The sequence below is a fragment of the Crocuta crocuta genome, unplaced genomic scaffold (assembly GCF_008692635.1).
Source record: "Crocuta crocuta isolate KB4526 unplaced genomic scaffold, BGI_CrCroc_1.0 scaffold11, whole genome shotgun sequence".
Taxonomy (NCBI): Eukaryota; Metazoa; Chordata; class Mammalia; order Carnivora; family Hyaenidae; genus Crocuta; species Crocuta crocuta.
This window is the reverse complement of record NW_027528624.1, coordinates 3,273,588-3,296,017: the sequence shown is the minus strand read 5'-3', so window position 1 is coordinate 3,296,017 and position 22,430 is coordinate 3,273,588. Positions and strand designations below refer to the sequence as shown.

Sequence of the window (22,430 nt, the reverse complement as noted above, 5' to 3'; positions counted from 1 at the left end):
GCTCACGCTGTCTCTCTCTCTCCTAGAAATAAATAAAACACTAAAAAAAAATTATAAGTATTTTAAAAAGAGAGAGTGTGTGCACGAGTGAGGGAGAGGGGCAGAAGAAGAGAGAGAATCTTAAGCAGGCCCTCCGCTTATCTCAGAGCCTGTTGCGGGGCTCAATCCCAGGACTCTTGAGATCATGACCTGAGCTAAAATCAAGAGTCCAAGACTTAACCCACTGAGTCACCCAGATGCCCCTAAAACGTAATTTACAGGGGGCGCCTAAATTAGAATTCAAAGGGGCGTTTAAGCCACTGACTTTTTGTGTCAGCTTAGGTCATGATCCCAGGGTGATGAGATCCAGCCCCTCCTTGGGCACTTGGAGCATGGAGCCTGTTCATAATCTCTCTCTTCAAAAAAGAAAGAAAGAAAAAAGTAATTTAATTTAATTAGTGTCTGAAACTTACTTGTGTGTGTCTTCTTAACTTAAGGTGTTTTTTTCTCCCCTTTAATCTCTCCCCACCCTCCACCCCTACCCTCAAACCCTTGGCAGGTGGAGTTTTCCTTGGTACTGTTGCTGCAGCAGGAATGCTGGCCGGATTTGTTACAACATTATCACTGGCTAAAAAGAAAAGCCCTGAATGGTTCAATAAGGTTTGTGACAAGGAAATCCATTAATAACAGTGTTACTGCTTACAGATAGCTGGCAGCTATTCTGCTTAGGGAAAGGGGAGAAAGTGTTGGTGGCCTTTCATATTGTTTTAAGAAGTAAACCTGTATAGATTCAATAAGTGCACAAATTAATGATCTTTATTTTAATTAAAAATTTTTTTTAAGGTTTATTTTTGAGAGAGAGCAAGAGCAAGCCGGGGAGGGACAGAGAGAGAGGGAGACAGAATCTGAAGCAGGCTCCAGGCTCTGAGCTGTTAGCACAGAACCCGAGGCAGGGCTCAAACGCACCAACTGGAAGATCATAACCTGAACTGAAGTACGACGCTTAACCAACTAAGCCACCAAGGCACCCCTATTTCCATTTAAAAAGATGCATTTAATTATGTGCTTTCTTAAATTTTAGCAGAACAAGACTAAATCTGGGCAATTCCCTATGAGTTGTTAAGAGACTCATATTTTATACACCACTAAGAAAAAAATAATGCCAGATTAACTTTTGATATAATACTGATCACCAGAGACATTTTGTTTTATTTACTTATTTTTTTAAGTGAGCTTTACACCTAGTGTGGGGTTTGAACCCATGACCCTAAGATCAAGACTCACATGTTCTACTGACTGAGCCAGCTGGGCACCAGAGGCACTCCTATTTCAAAAATGTTAAATTGTTGATGTAAAGTGCATCTTGTCATCAATGAAAAGCATAGGTCCCTGAACCCAGAGACCAGACATGCCTGTCCACTGCGCACCCACCCCCCCACTCCCCAGGAAAGGGCCTGACACATAGGTGCTCACTAAATTTTGGTTGAATGACCATAGTCTACCTAAGGCAGAAAATTCTTACTCCACAAGCAAGATTGAGCAATCACTCATGTGGCCCTATGTACCTCATTTCCCCAGTTGGTGAGGACTTGTCTTCACCTTGACTTGTTACTTGCTTGCGTGTGTTGTCCTGTCTCTGGCCTCTCCATCCCATGTGGTTTATTTATCTATTACTTCATGGCTTCAACAAATGTTAACTTGGGATCTTTTATGTGCCAGGCACTATGCTAACTAGGAGCAGGAGATACAGAAATGAACAAAATATCTGCCCTTCAGGAAGCTAGCATCTGATGCAGGAGACAGATATTAAACAAATATTAACACAGAACTGTTTTAATTGCAAGTTGAAGAGCAGTGTTATGTGAAAATCATAAACCAGTCATGTTCCCTTTCCACCTGTATTTTTCTTTAGTAATCTAATATCATACTTAAGCATTGTAAATACCGTAATGAAAAAAGACCACATTTAAAGTGCTTTTGGTCCCCCTCTGAATGCTCAAGGAGCTACTCAGATACTCACATCACTGTAATGAACCTTGTGGTCATTTCCCCTCTGTATTATAGAATATTTTCAGTGCAGAAATAGATCTTGTAGCAGGAATCAGTAAAGCCTGACTGATAATGGTGCCTTAACAGTGGAATTTGGGTTGATTTCTAAACCTAAATTATCGTGTTAACCTTTGGGTCCCGGGCCTTTCTGACAGTCTGATGAAAGCTAGGGATTCTCAGGAACAAGCCCACGTATTCACAACTTGGCATTCTATTTGTCCTAAGATTTTATTATCACACATGCTCTTTCAAACATAGTGGTTCTCAAGCTGTGGTCTGCAGAACCCTGAAGATCCTTGAGACTCTTTGGGAGATCTATAAAGTCAAAACTATTTTCATAATAACACTAAGACATTTGTCCTAATGGTATGGAAGCAATTGCGGGTAAAACTGCTGGTGCCTTGGTGTAATCAAAGTAGTGACACCAGACTACTAGCAGTCACTGTGTTTTTCATTACTATGCACCTGGAGTTAAAAAAAAAAAAAAAAAAAAACAAGCCAGCATTGCATAATAATGCCCTTCTCAAAGCTGTAGAATTATTATTGAGTCTTAACCCTTGAATGTACCTCTGTAATATTCCATGTGAAGAAATGGGCAGCAAACATAAAGCATTTCTGCTTTGTACCTAAGAGGGACGTTTCTCTCCAGGAAAAGCAGTTGTGTGATTAAGTTGCATGCTGAACTAGCTGCTTTTCTTTTTTTTTCATGTGATACCATTTTCATTTGAAAGAGGAACTGACACACTGTAGTTACTCAGAAGTGGGTATTTTGCAGACATTTCCTTCCAAATGAACAAAACAATCCTGTATCTCTTCAAGCAAGCACTGTTGGTATTTGTTGCCAATGGTAAAATTGGAGCTTGCAAGTGAAAATTAGATTTTAGGAACCTTGTGTCTGCCATTCTGATCTTGATAGGTGCTCAGTACTTAAAGGCTCTTCTGGTGAGATTGGTGGTAATATTGATGTGAAATTTTAAATATTTAATAAACGGTGTCAACATTAGGAAGATCTGCATACCTTGGTTAATCAATATTTTCTGAACAACCATAATGTATGGATGAAAGGCCCATTTGAAGTACAAAATAGACTAATGGATTTTAATGTAGCAAGGTAGAAAAACTCATCAGTGTGATTTCAGATTCCAAAGTACAACTATTTGTGAAGTTTTGGTGTAGCATCAAAAAAAGAAGGCTATTAAAATACTTGTCCCTGGGGCACCTGGTGGCTCAGTTAAGCCTCAGACTCTTGGTCTCAACTTAGATCATAATCTCACGGTTCCTGGGATCAAGCCCTGCGTCAGGCTCCGTGCTGATGGCCTGCAGCATGCTTGAGATTCTCTCTCTCTCTACCCCTTCCCTGCTTTCTCTCTCTCAAATAAAGAAATAAACATTTAAAAAAATTTGTCCCTTTTCTAACTGGATACCTCTGTAAGACTGGATTTTATTCAGATACTTGAAAAAATATTACAACAGATTGACTGCAGGAGAATTTATGAAAATTCATCCATCCTTTGTTAAGCCAGACATCTAAAAGATTAATGAAAATGTAAAACATTGCCTCATTGCACTAAATTCTTTTGTAAAATAGTTGTTTATACTAAATAGGCTTTCGTTAGTCTATATTGGCTTTATTTTTAAATGAAGTAATACATAAAATTTAAGAATTTCTTAGTTTTAATTTCTAATATATTAAATATTAGTAAATATAATCCATATAATCAGAAATCTTTGGGATCCAAGCATAAATGGATCCTGAGACCAGAAAGTTTGAGAACCACTGTTGTTGATGGTTAAATATGTTGTATAAAGTTCTGCCTCCCCTCTGGGCAAACATTTGAATTAGAGAATTACCGCTGATCCAGACTATTTGGGAGGTAAAGGTTTGTAAAGGAGCAGGTAATGTGTTTGCACTGAGCAAGCCCCCATTTAAGAATCCCACTCAGGCAACGTACTTCACAGTCCCTGAGTGGCAGTTGTCTCTGACATTAATAGTGATAAAGCTCCTAACATTTGAATGCTTACCATGTGCCAGCTGCTACTGTAAGGGTTGGGTTCACCTAACCCCCATCTCAACCCTATGAGGTACTGTTACTGTATTGCACCCATTAAACCATGGCACAGATAGGTTAAACAACTTGCTCACCATGGCACTCGCTCCATCTTTGATTATTTTTGGAGAAGAAATTATATTATTTTTAGCAACTTTTTATTTAAATAATCTGTCCGGAATCTAGGTATTAATGATAATGCAGATTCAGAATGCAACTCAGAACAACTTGAAAATGATCAGCTTTTAGTTGGGGACTGTCTACACTGCTTTTATTTCAGGAGGATGATCATCATTTCTTTAAGTCTAAATTGCATTGTCTTAGCTGAGTCTCATGCTAGAAAACTTGGAGTTGAAAGGCAATAGTAAGTGATAAATGAACATTTTTCTTTGTCCTTTGTTGCATAAACAGAACTATATAAGCTAAGATGGCTTTTAAAAAAATACATGTACGTATGTAATACATTTATAATTTCCGTCCTTCCCAAGGAAATAAGGAACTTTAAGTTTCTAAAATAAAATTTTGGCACCTAAATTGACCCTGGTTTAATAATATTTGGTTAATGGTACTGCTTCTGGATGAAAATTCAGGCCAATTAGAAGTTAGTGAATTTATATGGGATGTGTGGTACCCAGAGGAACACTCTGAAACTATAGCATCATAAGAAAGGGGAGAAGAGAATTGTTTTTATCATAGAAAATGACTAAAGGAAAAGCTCTTGAAAATCTGGTTGGGTTTCTTATCTACAAAAAGAGGGGTAAGTCCACAAATACTGAGTATCTACTGGGTCAAGGCATGGAGACCCAGATAAACCAAGCATTTCTATGTGCTACCAGTAACATTCACAGTCACAACACCTCTGCTAAAATCCTTTATTCAATGGGTTGAGCATTATAAAGAAAATGATTATTAAAAAAGAATCTGGAGTAAATGGAAATACGTTTCCAGAAGGAAGACAGAACATAAATTTTCAATCTCTTATCACATTAGCCAGTTGGTTTGATGACATCCTAACAGACTTGGAGGAATCTTGACAGAATGTTACAGGGCTTTTCCTGGAAGAATTATAGTAAAAATAGCAAAGAAAAGTTTTGGGGGAAAAACCCGGTAATCAGTGCCTTCAGTGATGGGGTAGTTACTCCCTTTTGAAAGTGTGTTATATTCTTACTCTTCTCTAGTCACGTTTGTATGCTGATAGTCTGAAAGCTGTTCTATTATTGTGATTATAGATTTTTACCTTAGTATTATACCTTGACACCCAAGAAGAGAGTCATTGTTTATTTTCTCATTTCTCATTAATAGCTGCCATAATCAATATCTACTGTGTGCCCTGCATTTTGCATATATATTTAAAAGTCTTTGCAATGACTTAGATGTAACTCACCTCTTTCAGGAACCCCTCCTTAAAACGTCCTCTAACTACAGCAATAGACCGGTGCCCTCCTCTGGGATCATGTTTCTACTGTTGTGCATTCCATTTAGATCATAATTATCTGAGTCTGTGTCCTCCCCTCCAATGATTGAAGTCTTTAGTCGGGAAGAAGTTACTCTATTTACTTTTTTCTCTCCAGTATCTAGCACAGCTCCTGATAATGCCTTGCATATGCAATCTGCCAATCGGAGAAGTTGTGACCTAAGTTCTGCAGTTATTAAGTAGCAAAGTGGTATGTGAACTTGGGTTGGTCTGGCTTCCCAATATTATGATGAAATTCAGAGAGTCAGGAATTTCAAACACTCCCCAAATAATTACTCTTTCTGAACTGATGATTTTTCCCTTTCTCTCTTCATTGCAGGGAAGTATGGCCACGGCTGCCTTACCGGAGAGCGGATCTTCCCTTGCCTTGCGAGCCCTGGGTTGGGGTTCACTTTATGCATGGTGTGGGGTTGGTGTGATCAGCTTTGCGGTCTGGAAAGCTTTAGGAGTACACAGTGTAAGTAACTACAGTTCTATAATTGATACCTGCAATGTTTATTCTACTTTCTGTGGTCTAAATCTGCCTGATTTTCAAGAAGTGTGTGTGTAATTTATACCCCAAGCTAAAAAGCTGTATATTAGGAATGATTGGCCTTTTTTTTTAGACTACTGGTGGGAAGTTCTGTGAACCAGGCTCTTTGCAACAGGTGAGAATTGATGGTAGTTTAGAATGGAAAAGCAGTGGAGTTGATGAAAAGAGGTCCTAGGTATATTTTGAAATTAGAGTCAGCAAGGATTTGTTCCACATCGGATGTGGGAGGTGAGAGAAAAAAATGACTTCAAGGATCTCCAAGGCTTTTGGCCTGAGCAACTGGAAGATGGACGGGGCCCAGCGTGAGAGGAGCAGGCGCTCGGGGATAATGTTAGGAGCTCGGTCTGCGGCCTGTGAGTGTGACGTGCCTGTTAGATGGCTAAGTGGAGAGTCAAGCAAGCAGGTAGATAGAGAAGTTTGGAATTCAGAGGACAGGTACAGGGTGAAGATGTAAACTTGAGATTTTTCAGTATACCGGTAGTCTTTGAAGGCAGGAGACCAGATGGGTTCACCAAGGCAGTGAACGTAGAGAGAAGAGGTCAGAGGAAGGGTGCACCAAGGTGTGGAGGCTCGGGGATGTGGAGGAAATTAGCAAAGGAGACTTCCCTGCCAGAGGGCAAAACCAGGGAGAACTGGGAGAATGGTGACCTGGCCGTGGGTGGATAAGGTGTACACTGGGATGAGTCATGTGAGATGAGACTCCTAGTTTGTCAAGTGAGCAGTGTGACAGTCCTTGGTATGTAAAGCCTGAGTGGAAAGGGTACAGAAAAGAGTGGAGGAGAGAGGTTGGAGGCAGTACACATAGGCATGTCTTGAGTTCTGCTGTAACGGGAGAGAAATGGGGTCACAGCTAGGAGGAGGCCTGAGATCAAGAGAGGGTTGTTTTTTTCTTTTTTAAGTTGGGAAAATTAACAGCATGTGGTTATGCTGATGGGAGTGATTCAGTAGAGAGGGGGAAATTGCAAGGGAAGGGGGAATGATAGGTATTATTATTATTATTAAAAGCATTACTATGTTTTTCGCATTTGGTTTTATCATAAGTAAACATCAGCATTATTGTACTTTTCACTCAAAATACACTGATAGACAAATACATGTTGCTTTTCTCCTAGTCTGACATTTATTTTTGAAGTAACTTTACTGGCTAGTAACTTTATGACAATAAATTCGGGTTTACTTGGAAAAGTTAGAAGAGCCGTGACTGAAGGTTATATTTTTCCTAAGATTTAATTTACATTCAAATAGTTAACATATAGTGTAGTATTGGTTTCAGGAGCGGAATTTAGTGATTCATCCCTTACACGTAACACCCAGTGCTTATAACAAGTGCCCTCCTTAATGCCCATCACCCATTTAGCCCCCACCAGCCTTTCCATGACTAAAGATTTTTGATGTTTTTTTGTTACCTCAGTTTGCTTTTGACCAATATAAAACCTCTTCTTCCATTGAAAATATCGTCCCAGACATTTTAGATATAGCAGATTAGTTAATCTTCACAATAATATGAAGCAGGTATTAATATCTCCCATTTTATAAATGGGAAATTGGGACTCAGGTTAAGTCATTTGTCCAAGATCACACAGCTTATAATTGACAGTCAAGATTTGGATCCAAGTCTGATAGTCTTTAAAACCTAGATTTTTTTTTCCAATGTTACCTCCCTTGGCTAAGATAGGAAATCAAGAAGTAGGTAGAAGGGGCCAGGATGAGGGGAAGGAGATAGTAAATTTGGTTTTGATTATGATGTGATCCATACCCACACATTCTTGATAAATTGACAGGTTTTACTGGGTCTCTTCAATGTGGGCCTCATCTCCCAACAATGTAATTAACATCAGTCTGGTATAGAACCAGCCATTCTTTTCTCATAAAAGAGACCTCCTTTTAGCCTTCCTCTTCAGTAGAAAAATGCTTAGGATATAATAGTGAAGCAGTGTTCATATGTATATATAATATGAGAGCAGTTATTTGAAAACAGGTGGAAAAAACTGAGAGGAAATATGTCTGGCAGAAATACATGGATGTATTTCTGAGCCTCTAACTTTGGCTCAGATCATGACCTCGTGGTTCATGAGTTCAAGCCCTGCATTGCGGTCTGCACCCACAGCGCAGAGCCTGCTTCAAACCCTCTGTCCCCCTCTCTCTCTGCCCCTCCTCAACTTGTGCTCTCTCAAAAATAAATAAACATTAAAAAAAAATATTTTTAAATATGGGTGTGGGTATGTATTTTTTATTTTACTTTTCTGTGTTTCTTAACTATGTATTGTTTTCACAGTAGTACCTTTTTGAAAAAATAGTGCTAGATTTTATGTTTATTAACTTATGCTAAAAATGAGGCACCGCTGCCTAGGAGCTTATGAAACCCACTCAACTACGTGTGATATCTACGTGGGGGCATGAAATACTTAAGTTATTAAGCCTTTAGATTCTATAAAAATGATGGTCTGTTAGCATTTCATGGAATTGATAATGTTTCCAGAACTTAGTAAATTAGGTCATAAACTGAGTAATAAAGTTTTAAGATAATTGAAAATATGAATAGTCTTTAAATTAGAAGAGTCATAATGAATCAATCCAAATTTCCATAGACCAACAAAATTCGGTTATTTAGGTTAAGTTAAATGCTGGAGAACTTGGGCTTTCTGGGCTCTATGGTGCTATTCTAGTTTCTAGAATGTGAGCTTCTTTGTTTTATGGCACCAATAGGATTGTTGCCTAAATAAAGTAGTTGAGCAAGAAAAATTATTTTCTGATTGGCACTACTGAGTATAGGGATACTTGGAATCTTTTTATATCTTCATGTCTTTAACTAAAAAGTGGGAATATAAATATGCTCTTTTTCTACCTGTAGTTCATTAGGAATATCAGTTTGATCTCTACCTCTGAGAAGTCTCACAGAAAGATGAATCAATGATAATTTTTCAAAGACACAGCTTTCAAAAGCAGTAGTATTTGTTAATTTGTTCATTCAAAAGACATTTGTGGGCCTACCCCAAGCCAAGCACTGTAGACCATTATTATGGAAGACTTCGGGTTTAAGACTCTCATTATATGACCCACTCTGAGGCTTGTGGAGCAAGATGGTATATTTCAGTTCTATATTTAGAGCATTTTGATGATAAATGTGATGAAGATTGTGAGAATCCCGAGCCCTCAGTCCAGTGTGGAACTTTTATCACTATTTACTGCCTCACAATTGGAAATGTTATCTTTCTATGAATTAAAGGAAACAGTCTTAGAAAATGCTGAACAGAAGTGGCCCAAGTGTGTGCACTCAATAAATAGTTGGTATGATCATTCTAGGTAAATTCAGGTAAATGAAAATCAACTCCAGTGTCAAATAATTGTTGGTAGCTACCCTGAACTGTATTAAATTGCCAATACAAACCCAGTTTAAAAAAAAAAAAAGGGTGCCATCTAATGGCTGAAGGAGAGCAGTTGACATGCCCTATTTTAAGTCACAGCTACATCTGCTGGCCTAAAAGAGAACATGTTGTTCTTAGACAAAGTCAGGCTTCTATTCGAGTTTAGTTCATTGCACATCATTTATGTGCAGTAAACACTTATCAAGTACATTATGTTGCAAGTATTATGCTAATGGAAATATACAAAAATATTAAGTCATAATCTATTGGAATTGAAATGCACTATGGTTTATTAAGAAAGTGAGAAAGTTAGCAAAATCACTTGATCTTATTACAATCTGAGTATGTTCATCTCTATCAAAGACAATACTTCATATGTTCCTTAAATGTCAAATTTGACAAATTGATGTTTCAAGTATCAAATAAAAATAAAAGAATATGGTGAAATGCTTGAAGCTAGTCTTCAGTTTCTTAGAAGTATTTTGGATTTACTCTTTGTGTACTCACAATTATTAGGAGTTTCATCTCACATAGAACATGTATAAAACTTCAGACATAAGTTTGTATTTTGCACGATGGTACATCATTTAATTAGAGATTCAAATAAAGGAGAGCTAGTGGAGGCTGTCTGGTCAGTGGACGGACTGAAGCAGGTAAGCGCGTCCAAGATCTAAGAGGGGACTCTCCCTGCTTTTGTGGAGGATCCAGTTCAGGGTCAGCCTGGGATCACCTCACCAGTACCAGCCTGCTGAGCAGCATCTGGGCCAGCAAGCAAGGCCTGATTGCTCGGTATGACTTCATCAATTACTTTAAATTACAGTATTTTATGATCTGATTATGACTGAGGCAGCATTAATTTTTTCACAGTAACTTAATTGTGAAAAGTATGAGCATTTACCATGGGTTCGTGGTCCCCTAATACGGCTACGCAAATGACCCTGGGAGACTGCCTCATTCAGGCCAGGTTCACACCGTGGCAGTATGATTAGATTGTTTTTATTAGGGGCAGGTATTTTAGGTTTAGAGAAGAGTTGAAATAAATGCTTGTCAGTGAGTAAATAAGGATCTCTAAGGACACGAAATAGTAATTCACCTATTATCAAAAGAAAAAGCCATTCCACTTACAACTGTTTACGTGTTACTTAAGCACAAAGACTTAACTCTTCTACCTTTTCTTATTTATATTAAGTATTGATACTTGAAAGGATTTCTGAAAAGCTTGAGCATATTTATAGTTAGACTATTTTGCCTTTTTTTTCTCTCCCCTTAGAAGGAAGAGGAAAGATGGAAAAATGTTGGATGTATACAAAATTCCTAATTGGTATGACTGGGAGCTTTAGGGCTTTTTTTTTTTATGCCTGTGGACTCGTGGCTAACATTTGTTGGCGGGGAGGTTGGCTCAGAGTACTGATCAGAATCACCATTACTAACGTGTACTGTGCCTTGTACTTACGATATTCATGATACCTGGTGTAGTTAGAATTTATGGATAATTTACACTTGTTGCCCTCAGAGGAGTTAAAACCTCGATAGTATTAAAGCCATGAATGAAAACATTTTTAGTTCTTGTGAAATACTTCAAATTGCCCAGAAATTTAAATTTAAAAATTTACTTGTAAATAAAGGGAACGTTTAGTTTTGTTTTTTACCATGGGATATTGTTTTTATTTACATATATTGCTTATTTTTTTAAGTTTATTTATATTGAGAGAGAGTGTGAGCTCAAGTGGGGGAGGGGCAGAGAGAGCAAAGGAAAGAGAGAATTCCAAGCCAACTCTGCAGCTTCATCAGTGCAGAGCCTGATGTGGGGCTCAAACTCACAAACTGAGAGATCATGACCTGAGCCGAAGTCAGAGGCTTAACCGACTGAGCCACCCAAGGACCCCTATACATATTACTTATTTAAAAAATTTTTTTTAATGTTTATTTTTGAGAGAGAGAGAGAGAGTGTGTGTGTGTGTATGTGTGTGTGTGTGTGTGTGTGTGTGTGTGTGTGAGAGAGAGAGAGAGAGCGGGGGAGGGGCAGAGAGAGAGAGAGGCACAGAATCTTAAGCAGGCTCCAGTCTCTGAGCTGTCAGCACAGAGCCTGATGTAGGACTCAAAGTCACGAACCATGAGATCATGACCTGACCTGAAGTCAGACACTTAACCAACTGAGCCACCCAGGTGTCCCTATTTTGCTTATTTTTAAAGAAAAACATATTTAGGATCTATCTTTTTTAAAAGAAAGATGGCTTTGTTTTTTTGTAAAATTATGTACTCACTGTAAAAAAAAAAAGTGTTGAAAAGTACAAAAAAAGGAAACAAAACTCACCAGAAATCTCACTGAGTTGTAATCACTTATTAAAATAAAACCTTCCCTTCAGACTTTCTGTAAGCATATTCATGTAATTATATATAAATGCTGTTTTACTGTACTATTCTGGAACCTTTTTTACTGAATAGCCACAAGAACATCTTTGCATAGTGCCCTATATAAATCTCCATCATTTTTAATGGCTACATGGTCCTCCATTATATTATAATTTACTTAATCAGTCTCCTGCCAATTGCATTTAGATTGTAATTTTTCACTATTTAAACACCGTAGTGAACCTCTGTAGGCATGCATCTTTTTGTACTTTTCTTGGTCAGGAAATCTGTCTTAAACACATGGTGTTATTGTTAAATCCAAGTGCATTTTAAAAATGTTTTTGATATCTGTTGCTGAGTGCAAAGTTTATACATTTAGAAGATACTGACACTGCATACCGGTTTGACACTGCATACCGGTTTCCTCGCACCCTTGTCATTAGTGGCTTCTATTACTTTGAAATGTTTGCCAATCTGATAGATGGGAAATAATCTCTTTCTTCCTTTATTGCATCTCTTTGAAGTCCCTGCTGCTAGAAAGGCTTTTATGCAAATCACCTGTGATTGGAGTCTTGTATCTCTCCAGTCCCAGTGTTGCCTCCTCATCTGCTGAAAATAGGTTGCTTCTTTCTCCAGAGCCCAGGCTTCCTCTTCCTTAAAAACAAAAAGTAAAACATGTAAAGAAAACACATTTTAAATATCTCTCTAAAAACTGGCATTCGACTTTCCTATTCTAAGAAAGATTCTTTAAGGGAAGTAACATGATCTCTTTCCTCTAGGACAATATTGGATTCATTCTAATAAAATGTATTTTCTCCAGCTCTTTTTTGTAGCTGCTGTTAAGTATACGTTTTATGTTAATATTTAGGCTCATTTCTTAATGTCCTTGTGACCAGCTCTGAGGGCTTTTGCTAATTACAGTCAAATCTCTTGTTTTTGACTTTTTGCTGATTTCAACATCTGGTATACCTTGTATTAAATACATTTAGTCCTACGCCGTTTTTAAGTTATTCCTTTCAAATGAAGCAACATTGTAGGTGAACACTAGAACTGCATATGTAAATAAAACTATAGCAAAGCTTAGAAGATTTTAACTTCTAAGATATCTAAGAAGGAGATGGACTATGCTTTGTACTTTTCATTGGTTTGGTCAAAGATTAAAAACAAATCCGTCTTCTGGCAAATTGTTTAATGGTAGCCACTTCTGAGGGATCTGTGGGGGAAATCTGAAAAGTGACTGAAATATGTCACTTTTCCTTCCTTGCCTAATCTAATTTCAGAGCTTCCAAAGAGCTCTACCAGCTTCTGTCCCCAGAAAGCAGACTTCACTTCCTTATTCTGATTGCCATAACGTCAGCTGACCGAGCCTCACGTCCACTTTCTGAGAGTACTTACTAGAACACCCAGAACTCAGAGTCATCATGACCTTGCACGGATAGTTCCGTCTGTCAAGCTCAGGGCCTTCAAACAGCATGAGCATTGAGGAATATATTCCTGGAATCATTTTTAAATTAATTGGAAGTGGCACTGTGCATCACTTAAATCTAGGTCTGAGGTGACAAGAACATCTCTATAACCCTTATTTCCCATTCATTGCAGCTCTAATGGGTTTGGCATCTGGTGGTAAGAGGCACTCAGTGTAATATGGAGGAGCAGTTTGGTGACAGAGAGACTGAATCACAGGGACTTGCTCAGTTTAAAACGGGAGATAACGGCCAGTGTCTTTTTTTAGTTTGGGTTTTTTTTGTTTTTTTTGTTTTTTTTGCCTGAGCCAAGGGGGTGGAAAAATCAGGTTTTTTTGTATATTGCCTCTATACCTCTTCTAAAAACCCACATTCCCTTTAATAAGTGAAATAGGGCCCCAAGCATTTTATAAAATAGGAATGTGCAGCCATTACTAGAAAAGATAAGGTCTGCCATGAAAGCCTTCTTGTTCCAAAGCCTGCCACAAATCAGGCTTCATCACCTCAAGAATGTTCCCAGCCTTATTCCACTGGAGGAAAAGTAGCCTTGATTTCACTTGGGTTTCCTTTTACTTTGTCCTTATATCTTCTACTGAGCACAGGAAATTGGACTCACATGAGCAGATCTCTGTAAATTAAGCATTGTGGAGTGAAGACCTGATAGCATCTGCTGCCCCCTTAAGATTTGTTATAAAAGCTACGTATTCTTGGTCAGTAACTTAGAAATATCTAAGACTCTATGAAAAAATGTATGTGTATATGTTGGTATATTTATATATATTATTATTCATTTACCAGTATATCAGACAATGAAGTGGTCTCTCAAATTGAATTTCTCTGGCTGAAATATTTCTAACAATTTCAAGAAGAAATCTTTTTTTTAAATGTGCTATGTATTTTTCCATAATGTGAACTGCGCTGAACATAATTTTGCTATTTTTTGGTGACTCAGATATGTCAGTTTGCCTCTTGTGCGAACGGATGCTGGGCTTTTAGAGTTCTTTATTCTTTTCGTAATTTTTCTCAATCCTTGTTTGGCTCTGATTTTTGGTTTCCCACTATCCCATTTACTTCTGAAATGCTGCCGCCTCATTTTACACATTAGATGCTAGGTTCCTCGCTTTGCGCTTGAGTTTTCTCCTCCGCAGGCTGCCTCCGCTCCGTTGGCTTCATCCACATGCCGAAGGCTGCCAGTCTGCGTCTCTAGTCTACCTCTGAGCGCCTCGCTCGTGGACCCACTTGCTGATGCTTGGATGCCCGGCGGGCGTCACGGGTGTTCCCCCCCTGCACGGTCATTCGCCACCCCTCACCCCATCCTCACCCCTCATCCTCCTGCATCACTCAGGGAGTGGCGTCACCCACTGAGCTGCCCAGAGAGACAAGCTCGGTCTGTTCATGACCACACTCTTTCTCTGCCTTGTCTCCAGTGAGTCACCAAGTCATGCTTGTCCCACACCCCCACAGCCACTGTAGTTGGGGTGTCTCCCTGCCCCATGATAGTCACAACTAATCTCCATTCTCCCTGCCTGGCCTCTCCAGAGCCCTTGCTTCACACTTTGCAAGAAGTCCATGGCCTTCATCTTCCCCAAACTTCTCCCTGCATCTGTGCGACACTGCCTTGTTCGTGGGCAAGGTGGCCACACTGCTACCAAAGGCCCATCCCTACTATGTGCCAGAAGACCTTGCTTCCAGAACTATCCTCAGCCTTAGCTGATGGGTCAGTTTTCCCCCTGCTGCAGCGTGTACAGACGTGTTCTGGTGTCTCCCACCTCTACAAATTCTCTCTGATATTCCTCATGTTTCTCCAGCTGCCAGCCCGCCCGTCTGCTTCCCTTCATAGAAAACATCTCCCGCAGGGCGAATGGGTGGCTCAGTCAGGTGAGCAACAGGACACACCCTCCCCCAGGCGTCACCGTGCTCCTCCGAACCGCCGCGGTCACCGCCCCCAGGCCCAGCGACACCCCAGACACTCTCCGTGGGCCCCTTCCGCTGTGCCAGGACGCTCCCACCCCGGCTCTGCGCCCGGCGGCTCTGGGTTGGCATTTAGAGTTTCAACCCAAAGCTATTTCACCTCTCAGAAGCTTCCCCGGACCATCTGGTAGCCTCTTCACCCCCACCGCTCAGCTCCTCCCTGAGTATCCCGTTTTCTTCCCTTCCCAGCACGACGGCTAAAGGAAGTTAATATTGACCATTCTCTCGTGTTACCTGTCCTCACAAGAAGAATGTCCGTTTTGAGAACGGAAACCTCCCTTGTCTTGTTCGTTGTATCCCCAGCACCTGTGACAGGGCCTAGCCCAGAGGTGCGTCCAGTAAACATCTGTTAGATGTTCAGCGGCTCACGCGTCCCTTGGGAATACAATCCACGGTCCCTGAAACGGTGCGGCCCCTCTGTGGTGCGGCCCCTCCTTCTTCTTTAACCCATTGGTTCTTAAAGGGGCAACTTTGACTTCCCCTCCCAGCTGAAGAAAGACATTTGACAATATCTGGAGACCTTTCCGGTTGCCCTTACTGTGGGGGTGCTACCAGCAGCTAGTGGATCAAGGCCAGGGATGTGGTTCATCATTCTGCCCCGGACAGGCCCCACAAAGAGCCATCTCGTGCAGATGTCACTAGTGGTGTGGTTGGGAGTGGCTGTTTCTCTGTTTCCCGAGAGTTCTAGCCGGGCTGAAAGGCCTTGTTCTCTAACCTCCGAGCCTTGTCCTTGCTGATCTCCCCGAGGAACACCCCTTGCTCTGCCTGCTATTCCTGATGCCTGCTCTGCTCTTGGCCTAAGTGGAGTCTTGAAGCAAACTAATCTTTAACCCTCACAGCTGGGAACGCTTCTGTTTTTGGGGTTTTGAGATTATAAAGGTAACTTAAGTTCTACCGTTAGGTAAATTTCAGTAAATTTTTACCTAAATTGAAGATAACTTCCATATACAAACCTATTCTTCATTTTTTTTTTTTTTGATGACTAGAACTGTTATCCAGGACTGTGGTATTATTTATATTAACCCAATTGCAGAGAATAATTGGAGTGAATTAATAAAACCACGCCTATTCAGTTAGGGACTATAGTCATAAAATTAAACTTTATCAGTCTTTAACTACAATTTGGGATGTTTAAACACATACCAGTGAATTTTAATTTCCCTGTTTTTCATGTTTTGTTCTACATTAAAATATTTCTTCTTTTTTCTTTTTGAATTAGTAATACATGTAGCTTTTTTAAGTGTATCAAAGATTATGTGTAGATGATACCTTTATTTTTATTTTATTTAAATGATTTATATTTGAGAAAGAGAGAGAATATGAGTAGGGGAAGGGCAGAGAGAGAAAGGGAAAGAGAGAATCACAGTCAGGCTCTGTGCTGTTAGCACGGAGCCCGAGGCAGGGCTCAAACCCATGAAACATGAGATCATGACCTGAACCAAAGTCAGATGCTTAACCAACTGAGCCATCAGGTGCCCCTATTTTTTAAAATTTTTATTTATTTGTTTTTTAGAGAGGGTGCATGAGCAGGGAAGGGAGCAGAGGGGGAGAGAGAGAATGCGAGTTGGGGAGGAGGACAGAGAGAATCTCCACCCTCAGGGTAGATCCCACGACCCTGGAATCATGACCTGAGCTAAAATCAAGAGTTGGATTCTCAATCAACTGAGGCAATCAGAGACCCTCAATGAAGCCTTTAAAGAACAGAAGTGAGATTTGGGTACTTTATTAGATGAATTTGCCAGTTCCTGTTATGATATTTGAATACCATAAATGGAAGTTGCTCGCAGTGTTGTTCTGTGGTGACAGTCTACCTTTTCCATCAGGGGACAAAGCTTTGTGACCCTGCTTTTGCCCTTCCCCAACATTCCCAGTATCGCTGACAAAGAAAACCACATAAGGTGCTGGTATTTGTAAAGATCCCCACATGAGGATTACAGAGTTCTGTAGATTTTAGTATATGAGCAATAGAATGACAGCCCACTAATTTGTTGTAAAACTACAATTTGCATTTTGTGATTTTTTAAATCACAAAGAAGACTTTTAAAATAATTATGTTTCTATAATGCTCTACTTGCTTGCTGGTGAGTTTATAGCTTATAATATTAATTAACACTGCTTTCATTGCAGCTTCTTTTTTTTTTTTTCAAATCAAGGGTTTTATGCAGTGGTTATTTTTAAAAGTTTTCCAAAGAACAAAATTTTTTAAAAGAATGAAAATATTCTCTCTGCCATTGCATATTTATTTTACTGTGTTTCTAGCACTATAGAATTTCTTTCTTTTATTATGATTTATTTATTTATCTTTTTGTATGTTCTAACTTGGAAAAGGGAGGCATTGGTTTTGGTTTTGAAAACAGTTAAGAAATCTTTTAGCTTATTCATAGCTTCGTCTGAAATGTATACATCAGCCTTGCTAAGAAACCCCAAACAGGCATCTACACATTTTACCTACCCCTTCATTTGGAACTCTAGTACCAGGTGGATTTTCCAGCCACACCTTTCCCTTTCTCTCACCTTTAGCCTTACTTCACTCTGTTCTACTCATTCTTTTTTTTTTTCCCAAGATTTTTATTTTTTAAAGTAGCCTCTATATCCAGCATGGGCTTGAACTCACAACCTTAGATCAAGAGTCACATGGTCTACCGACTGAGCCAGCTAGGCGCTCCTGAATTCATTCTTTTCTTCCATGAATATTTACTGAATTCACTTACCTCAAGCTCTGTTCTTGAGGATAGTGATATGCTGTAAATAAAAGGTGATCTCTTTGGAGTGACAAATTCACACGTAATTACACTTCATTGTGTATGATAAATCCTATGATGGAGAGAGATACAAAAGACTCTTGGTGGCATAGGATTTTTAAAAGTCAGTTCTGCTTTGGGGGTTGTACGACACTGAGAGGATGGAATATTTGAACCAGATTCCTAGATAGAAAAAGGGCCAGGAAGCCGGGGGTAAGAGTCCAGGCAGGTGGAATAGAATGGCTTAGTTGGAACCATTCCTGGTCAGAGACTTGCTGATCATCTTCATTTTGTGCTTCCTCCTTCCCAAGTAATGTAATCAAGCATCATCCTGCCATCAGCAATAATCTTACACTGCCTTTTGAACAGATAAACATTTGAGTTAGGTTTTCCATTCAAAAGGAATAAGGAACCACCTAAGACAGGTCATTAGGGAGTTGTCTGGCTGTATGGCTTTGCACATCTGTCAGTGGACCTAAATCTGCTGTGGAGGTCATGTACATGTCTTTGTCTTTCTTAGTTCTTCCCTTCTTATCTCAAGACTTACTGTAAATAAAAAAGCTGCTTTGTTTGAGGTATTTTTATTTTGGAGAGTGTTATTTCCTCAAAATTGATTTAGTTGTGGCTAAGGGGAAAAGCTGAAGAGGCAGCTGTCAGAGATTTTATTTCTGAAGAGGTTCAAACTCTAGAAAGAAAATTACTATAGAAAGAAGTCATCTAGCTAAGAGTCTTTATGTGCTTGAATTTCATGCTTAAGAACACTTATCTTGGAAAATGACTTGACTGGTCAAAGGAATCATTATAGGAAGAAGGTGGGGCCAGGCATCAGGTTAAAATATTTCTATTATGACTGGGATAAAAGGGACTACAGCTATCAAAAGTCGGTCTTTTAAAAGGATCCCTCTAAGATGTTAGCCACCATTAAATAAAGATGATTGTTTTTAAAATTGCAGTTGTTAATTTGACAAATGGTTACCATAAATCTATCAGTGTGGAGAGAACTCATGTTTGTGATGTTCTCACCATTTTGTGTGTCATGAGCTTGTGACCCTGTACCATCTAGACAGGGTGTCTGGTCCCTGTAAGAGTGCCAAGTCACATGAAACAGGATTGCAGGAACCCCACTAATCGCCACACTTCCCCACCCCTCACCAACTCCTGGCTCATTGTTCCCTCTCTTCCCGGGCTGCATTGCACTGACAGAATATGGATTTCTAAGTCCTGAATATAAAATATTCATTTTGTCGAGATTTGGTGTTCTGAAACCGACATCTCTTTTGTTCTGACTGGGAGGGGGCTGTGTGCGCCAAGAGCCCTTTTAGGGAAGAGCATATTGCTCTTAAAAGGAGAGAACTTTGAGGAATTATTACATGGTCAGAGTTGTTTTATAAGTGGGGAGAAAGTGCCATTATTTTTATTTGGACTTTTGTAGTTTCCTTGTTTCTTAGGGTATATCTTTATATTTCATCAGATGTAAAGTTGCTGTTTCCTTAGAAACTTCAAAGGAAGTTCGGAAGACTGACTAGAGAAATGCAGTGGAAGGAAAGATACAGTGATGCCCTGTTGTACTGGCTAATATTTATTTTACTGTTTTAATCAATTATCTGCTTTGTGCATTGGTCAAAATTGGCCATTTTAAAGGCCTTTAAGCTAGATCTTCATTTCAATATAAGGACACATCCCCACCTTTCTACTTAAGAAGTCGTTTTTAATCAGAACTGTGACTCATTTCCTATGGCATGAAAAAGAAATAACGGCATCTCCCTTTGAGTTTTTACTGTTGGACTGGCTCACAGTCGGCCACTTCCTCTTGTTGCCAGCGCTGTGATTTCCCCACAGTTTTGGGTCATGGTCGTGACTGGTATAAAGGCAGTGGAACCTTTCCAAATAGAAAGTTCTCAAATTGGATACAGCATAAAACAGGAGCCCCGCTTCTCCTATAGATGCAGAGAAATGCTGAAGGCGGCCATTTGAAGACAAGAGCACCTTATTCTTTCCGGTAGGGATACAGTTCAGGAAATTTAACCCTATTTTTATCTGTACTTACTGGAATTCTTTTTACTTGGCATCTGTAGCAAAAATAGAAGATCAATAATCCCAGGGATCTGGGTCGGCCCATTATACAGGTTAGAAATGAAAGTGGGGCGCCTGGGTGGCTTAGTCGGTTACGCGTCCGACTTTCGCTTAGGTCACGATCTCGCGGTTCTTGGGTTCGAGTCCCGCGTCGGGCTCTGTGCTGACAGCTGGCTCCGAGCCTGGAGCCTGTTTCAGTCTGTGACTCCCTCTCTCTCTGACCCTCCCCTGCTCACGCTGTCTCTCTCTCTCTCTCCTAGAAATAAATAAAAATATTTTTAAAAAAAAGAAATGAAAGAGAATTCATGTGTGTTAAGACTTTACCTACAGAATTCGTTTGCTAGAGACTCCCTTTTACCACCCCAGCCCGAGCAGACGTGGACAGTACTACTCTGGAGGCCCGTGAGACGCCACGCGAGCCTGGCCCCAGCACACCCGCGGCAGTGCGCTCCCGCGCAGCCGCAGTAGAGGGTTAGGAGCGCGAGCTTTCCAACTGCCACGGCCGGCCCCGCGCAGCCGCAGTGGTGGGCTAGGGGGAGGGCCTTCCAACTGCTAACGCGCGCAGGCGGCGTTTAACCGTGGCGGTGGCGCGTCCCGTGCCTTAACGCCTCAGAGCCGGTCTTAACCTCCTTTCTCTCCCTCCACCTCTTAAGTGAGTAGCCATGAGCTGGGCTGTGGGAGTGCTGCGGGCCGGCCGGAGGGTGGAGGCTGCGAGAGTGAATTTCCTGTACCCGTGGAAGGCGCTGTGTCCCCGCCAGCCGGCGGGCATCCCACTCCCGGGCACCTGGCCCATCGCCCTCGCGGCTGGGATGGCGACCGTCAAGCGTGAGCTTCTCAAGAATTTCACCTCAGAGCAGGCCGTTCGTCACAACAAGGTCTCCATTATAGGAACCGGATCAGTTGGCATGGCATGTGCTGTCAGCATCCTGTTAAAGGGCTTGACTGATGAACTTGCCCTTGTGGATGCTGATGAAGACAGACTGAAGGGTGAGACCATGGATCTGCAACATGGCAGTCCGTTCGTGAAAATGCCGACTATTGCCTCCAGCAAAGATTACCGTGTCACTGCAGACTCTAACCTCGTGGTCATCACAGCAGGTGTACGCCAGGAAAAAGGTGAAACACGCCTTGATTTAGTCCAGCGCAATGTGGCCATCTTTAAGTTAATGATTTCCAATATTATCCGATATAGCCCTCACTGCAAACTGATTGTTGTGTCCAATCCAGTAGATATATTAACTTATGTGGCCTGGAAATTGAGTGAATTTCCTCAACACCGTATTATTGGAAGTGGTTGTAATCTGGACACTGCCCGTTTCCGTTTCTTGATTGGGCAGAAGCTTGGTATTCACTCTGAAAGCTGCCATGGGTGGGTCCTTGGAGAGCACGGAGATTCCAGTGTCCCCGTGTGGAGTGGTGTGAACATCGCTGGTGTCCCTCTGAAGGATTTGAACTCCGATATAGGAACTGATAAAGATCCTGAAAAGTGGAAAAATATCCACTGTGGTGTAATTGCCAGTGCCTATGAGATAATTAAAATGAAAGGTTATACTAATTGGGCCATTGGCCTATCTGTAGCTGATTTAACGGAAAGTATTCTGAGGAACCTTAGAAGAGTGCACCCAGTTTCCACCATAATTAAGGGTGTCTATGGGATAAATGAAGAAGTATTCCTCAGCGTTCCATGTGTCTTGGGAGAGAGTGGTATTGCAGACCTTATAAAGGTGAAGCTGAGCCCTGAAGAGCAGTCCCATCTGAAGAAGAGTGCGGAAACACTGTGGGAGATTCAGAAGGAGCTCAAGCTTTAAAGTTGTTAGAAACTATCAGAAGTTATTGAAGAGATAGTAGCTGTGAGGTTGTATATGTCAAATTTTTTAAAATAAACTTGAAATTGCTAGAAGTTGGAAATAGGAAAGGAAGTACAGTGACTCATCTGTTTATTTAGTCCCCAGGTTTTTTATTTAGCATACAGATGTCAGGATGATTTTTTTTTTTCTTCACACAATTCCTAAGTGACTGCCTCGTAGGTGTTTTTGTACCACTGATGTGCCAGTACTTGCCATATATATTTAGAGAGTTGCTATTTGGTTCAAAAGCATAAGGGGTATAGGTGTTTATTGTGTTCCAGAAATGATCATTTTCATTAAGTACATGTTAATTTTTTTTCATTCTGGCTGGTTTATACCTACTGTGTTCATTTATATACTATCTTTAAGAAGTTGTGACTTTACAATGTAAAAATAAAGTTACAGAAGTACTGTAATTTGCCTGTGACCACCTATCAGCTGGGGCTTAAAAAAAGGCATTATAAAATGGGAGCTGCGAGGAGGTCCTGTGTGCTGGGGGAAGGGAGGCTCATATGCACATACATGCTCAGGTATGG

At 40.4% G+C, this 22,430-nt stretch overlaps 2 protein-coding genes across 9 annotated transcripts in view; both read left to right on the top strand.

Annotated features, from left to right (window-relative positions):
* TMEM242 (transmembrane protein 242) overlaps window positions 1–22,430 on the top strand; it is a 28,932-nt gene that overhangs the window by 680 nt on the left and 5,822 nt on the right. Inside the window, exons 2-3 of the mRNA XM_077755121.1 lie at window positions 539–639; window positions 5,870–6,007. Coding sequence (XP_077611247.1) covers window positions 539–639; window positions 5,870–6,007 — 239 coding nt within the window. The remainder of the gene's footprint in view (window positions 1–538; window positions 640–5,869; window positions 6,008–22,430) is intronic.
* LOC144224220 (L-lactate dehydrogenase A-like 6B) lies at window positions 5,921–22,042 on the top strand. Of its 8 annotated transcripts, none has more exons than XM_077755116.1 (3): window positions 5,921–6,007; window positions 10,718–10,768; window positions 20,701–22,042. In XM_077755116.1, the coding sequence occupies exon 3, from the start codon at window positions 20,710–20,712 to the stop codon at window positions 21,853–21,855; it is 1,146 nt and encodes a 381-aa protein (XP_077611242.1). In that variant the 5' UTR covers window positions 5,921–6,007; window positions 10,718–10,768; window positions 20,701–20,709; the 3' UTR covers window positions 21,856–22,042. The 8 variants fall into 8 exon arrangements, with proteins under 8 accessions (XP_077611242.1, XP_077611241.1, XP_077611243.1 ...); XM_077755113.1 differs by lacking the exons at window positions 5,921–6,007; window positions 10,718–10,768 and adding exons at window positions 19,154–19,973; window positions 20,414–20,518; XM_077755114.1 differs by lacking the exons at window positions 5,921–6,007; window positions 10,718–10,768 and adding exons at window positions 19,980–20,100; window positions 20,414–20,518.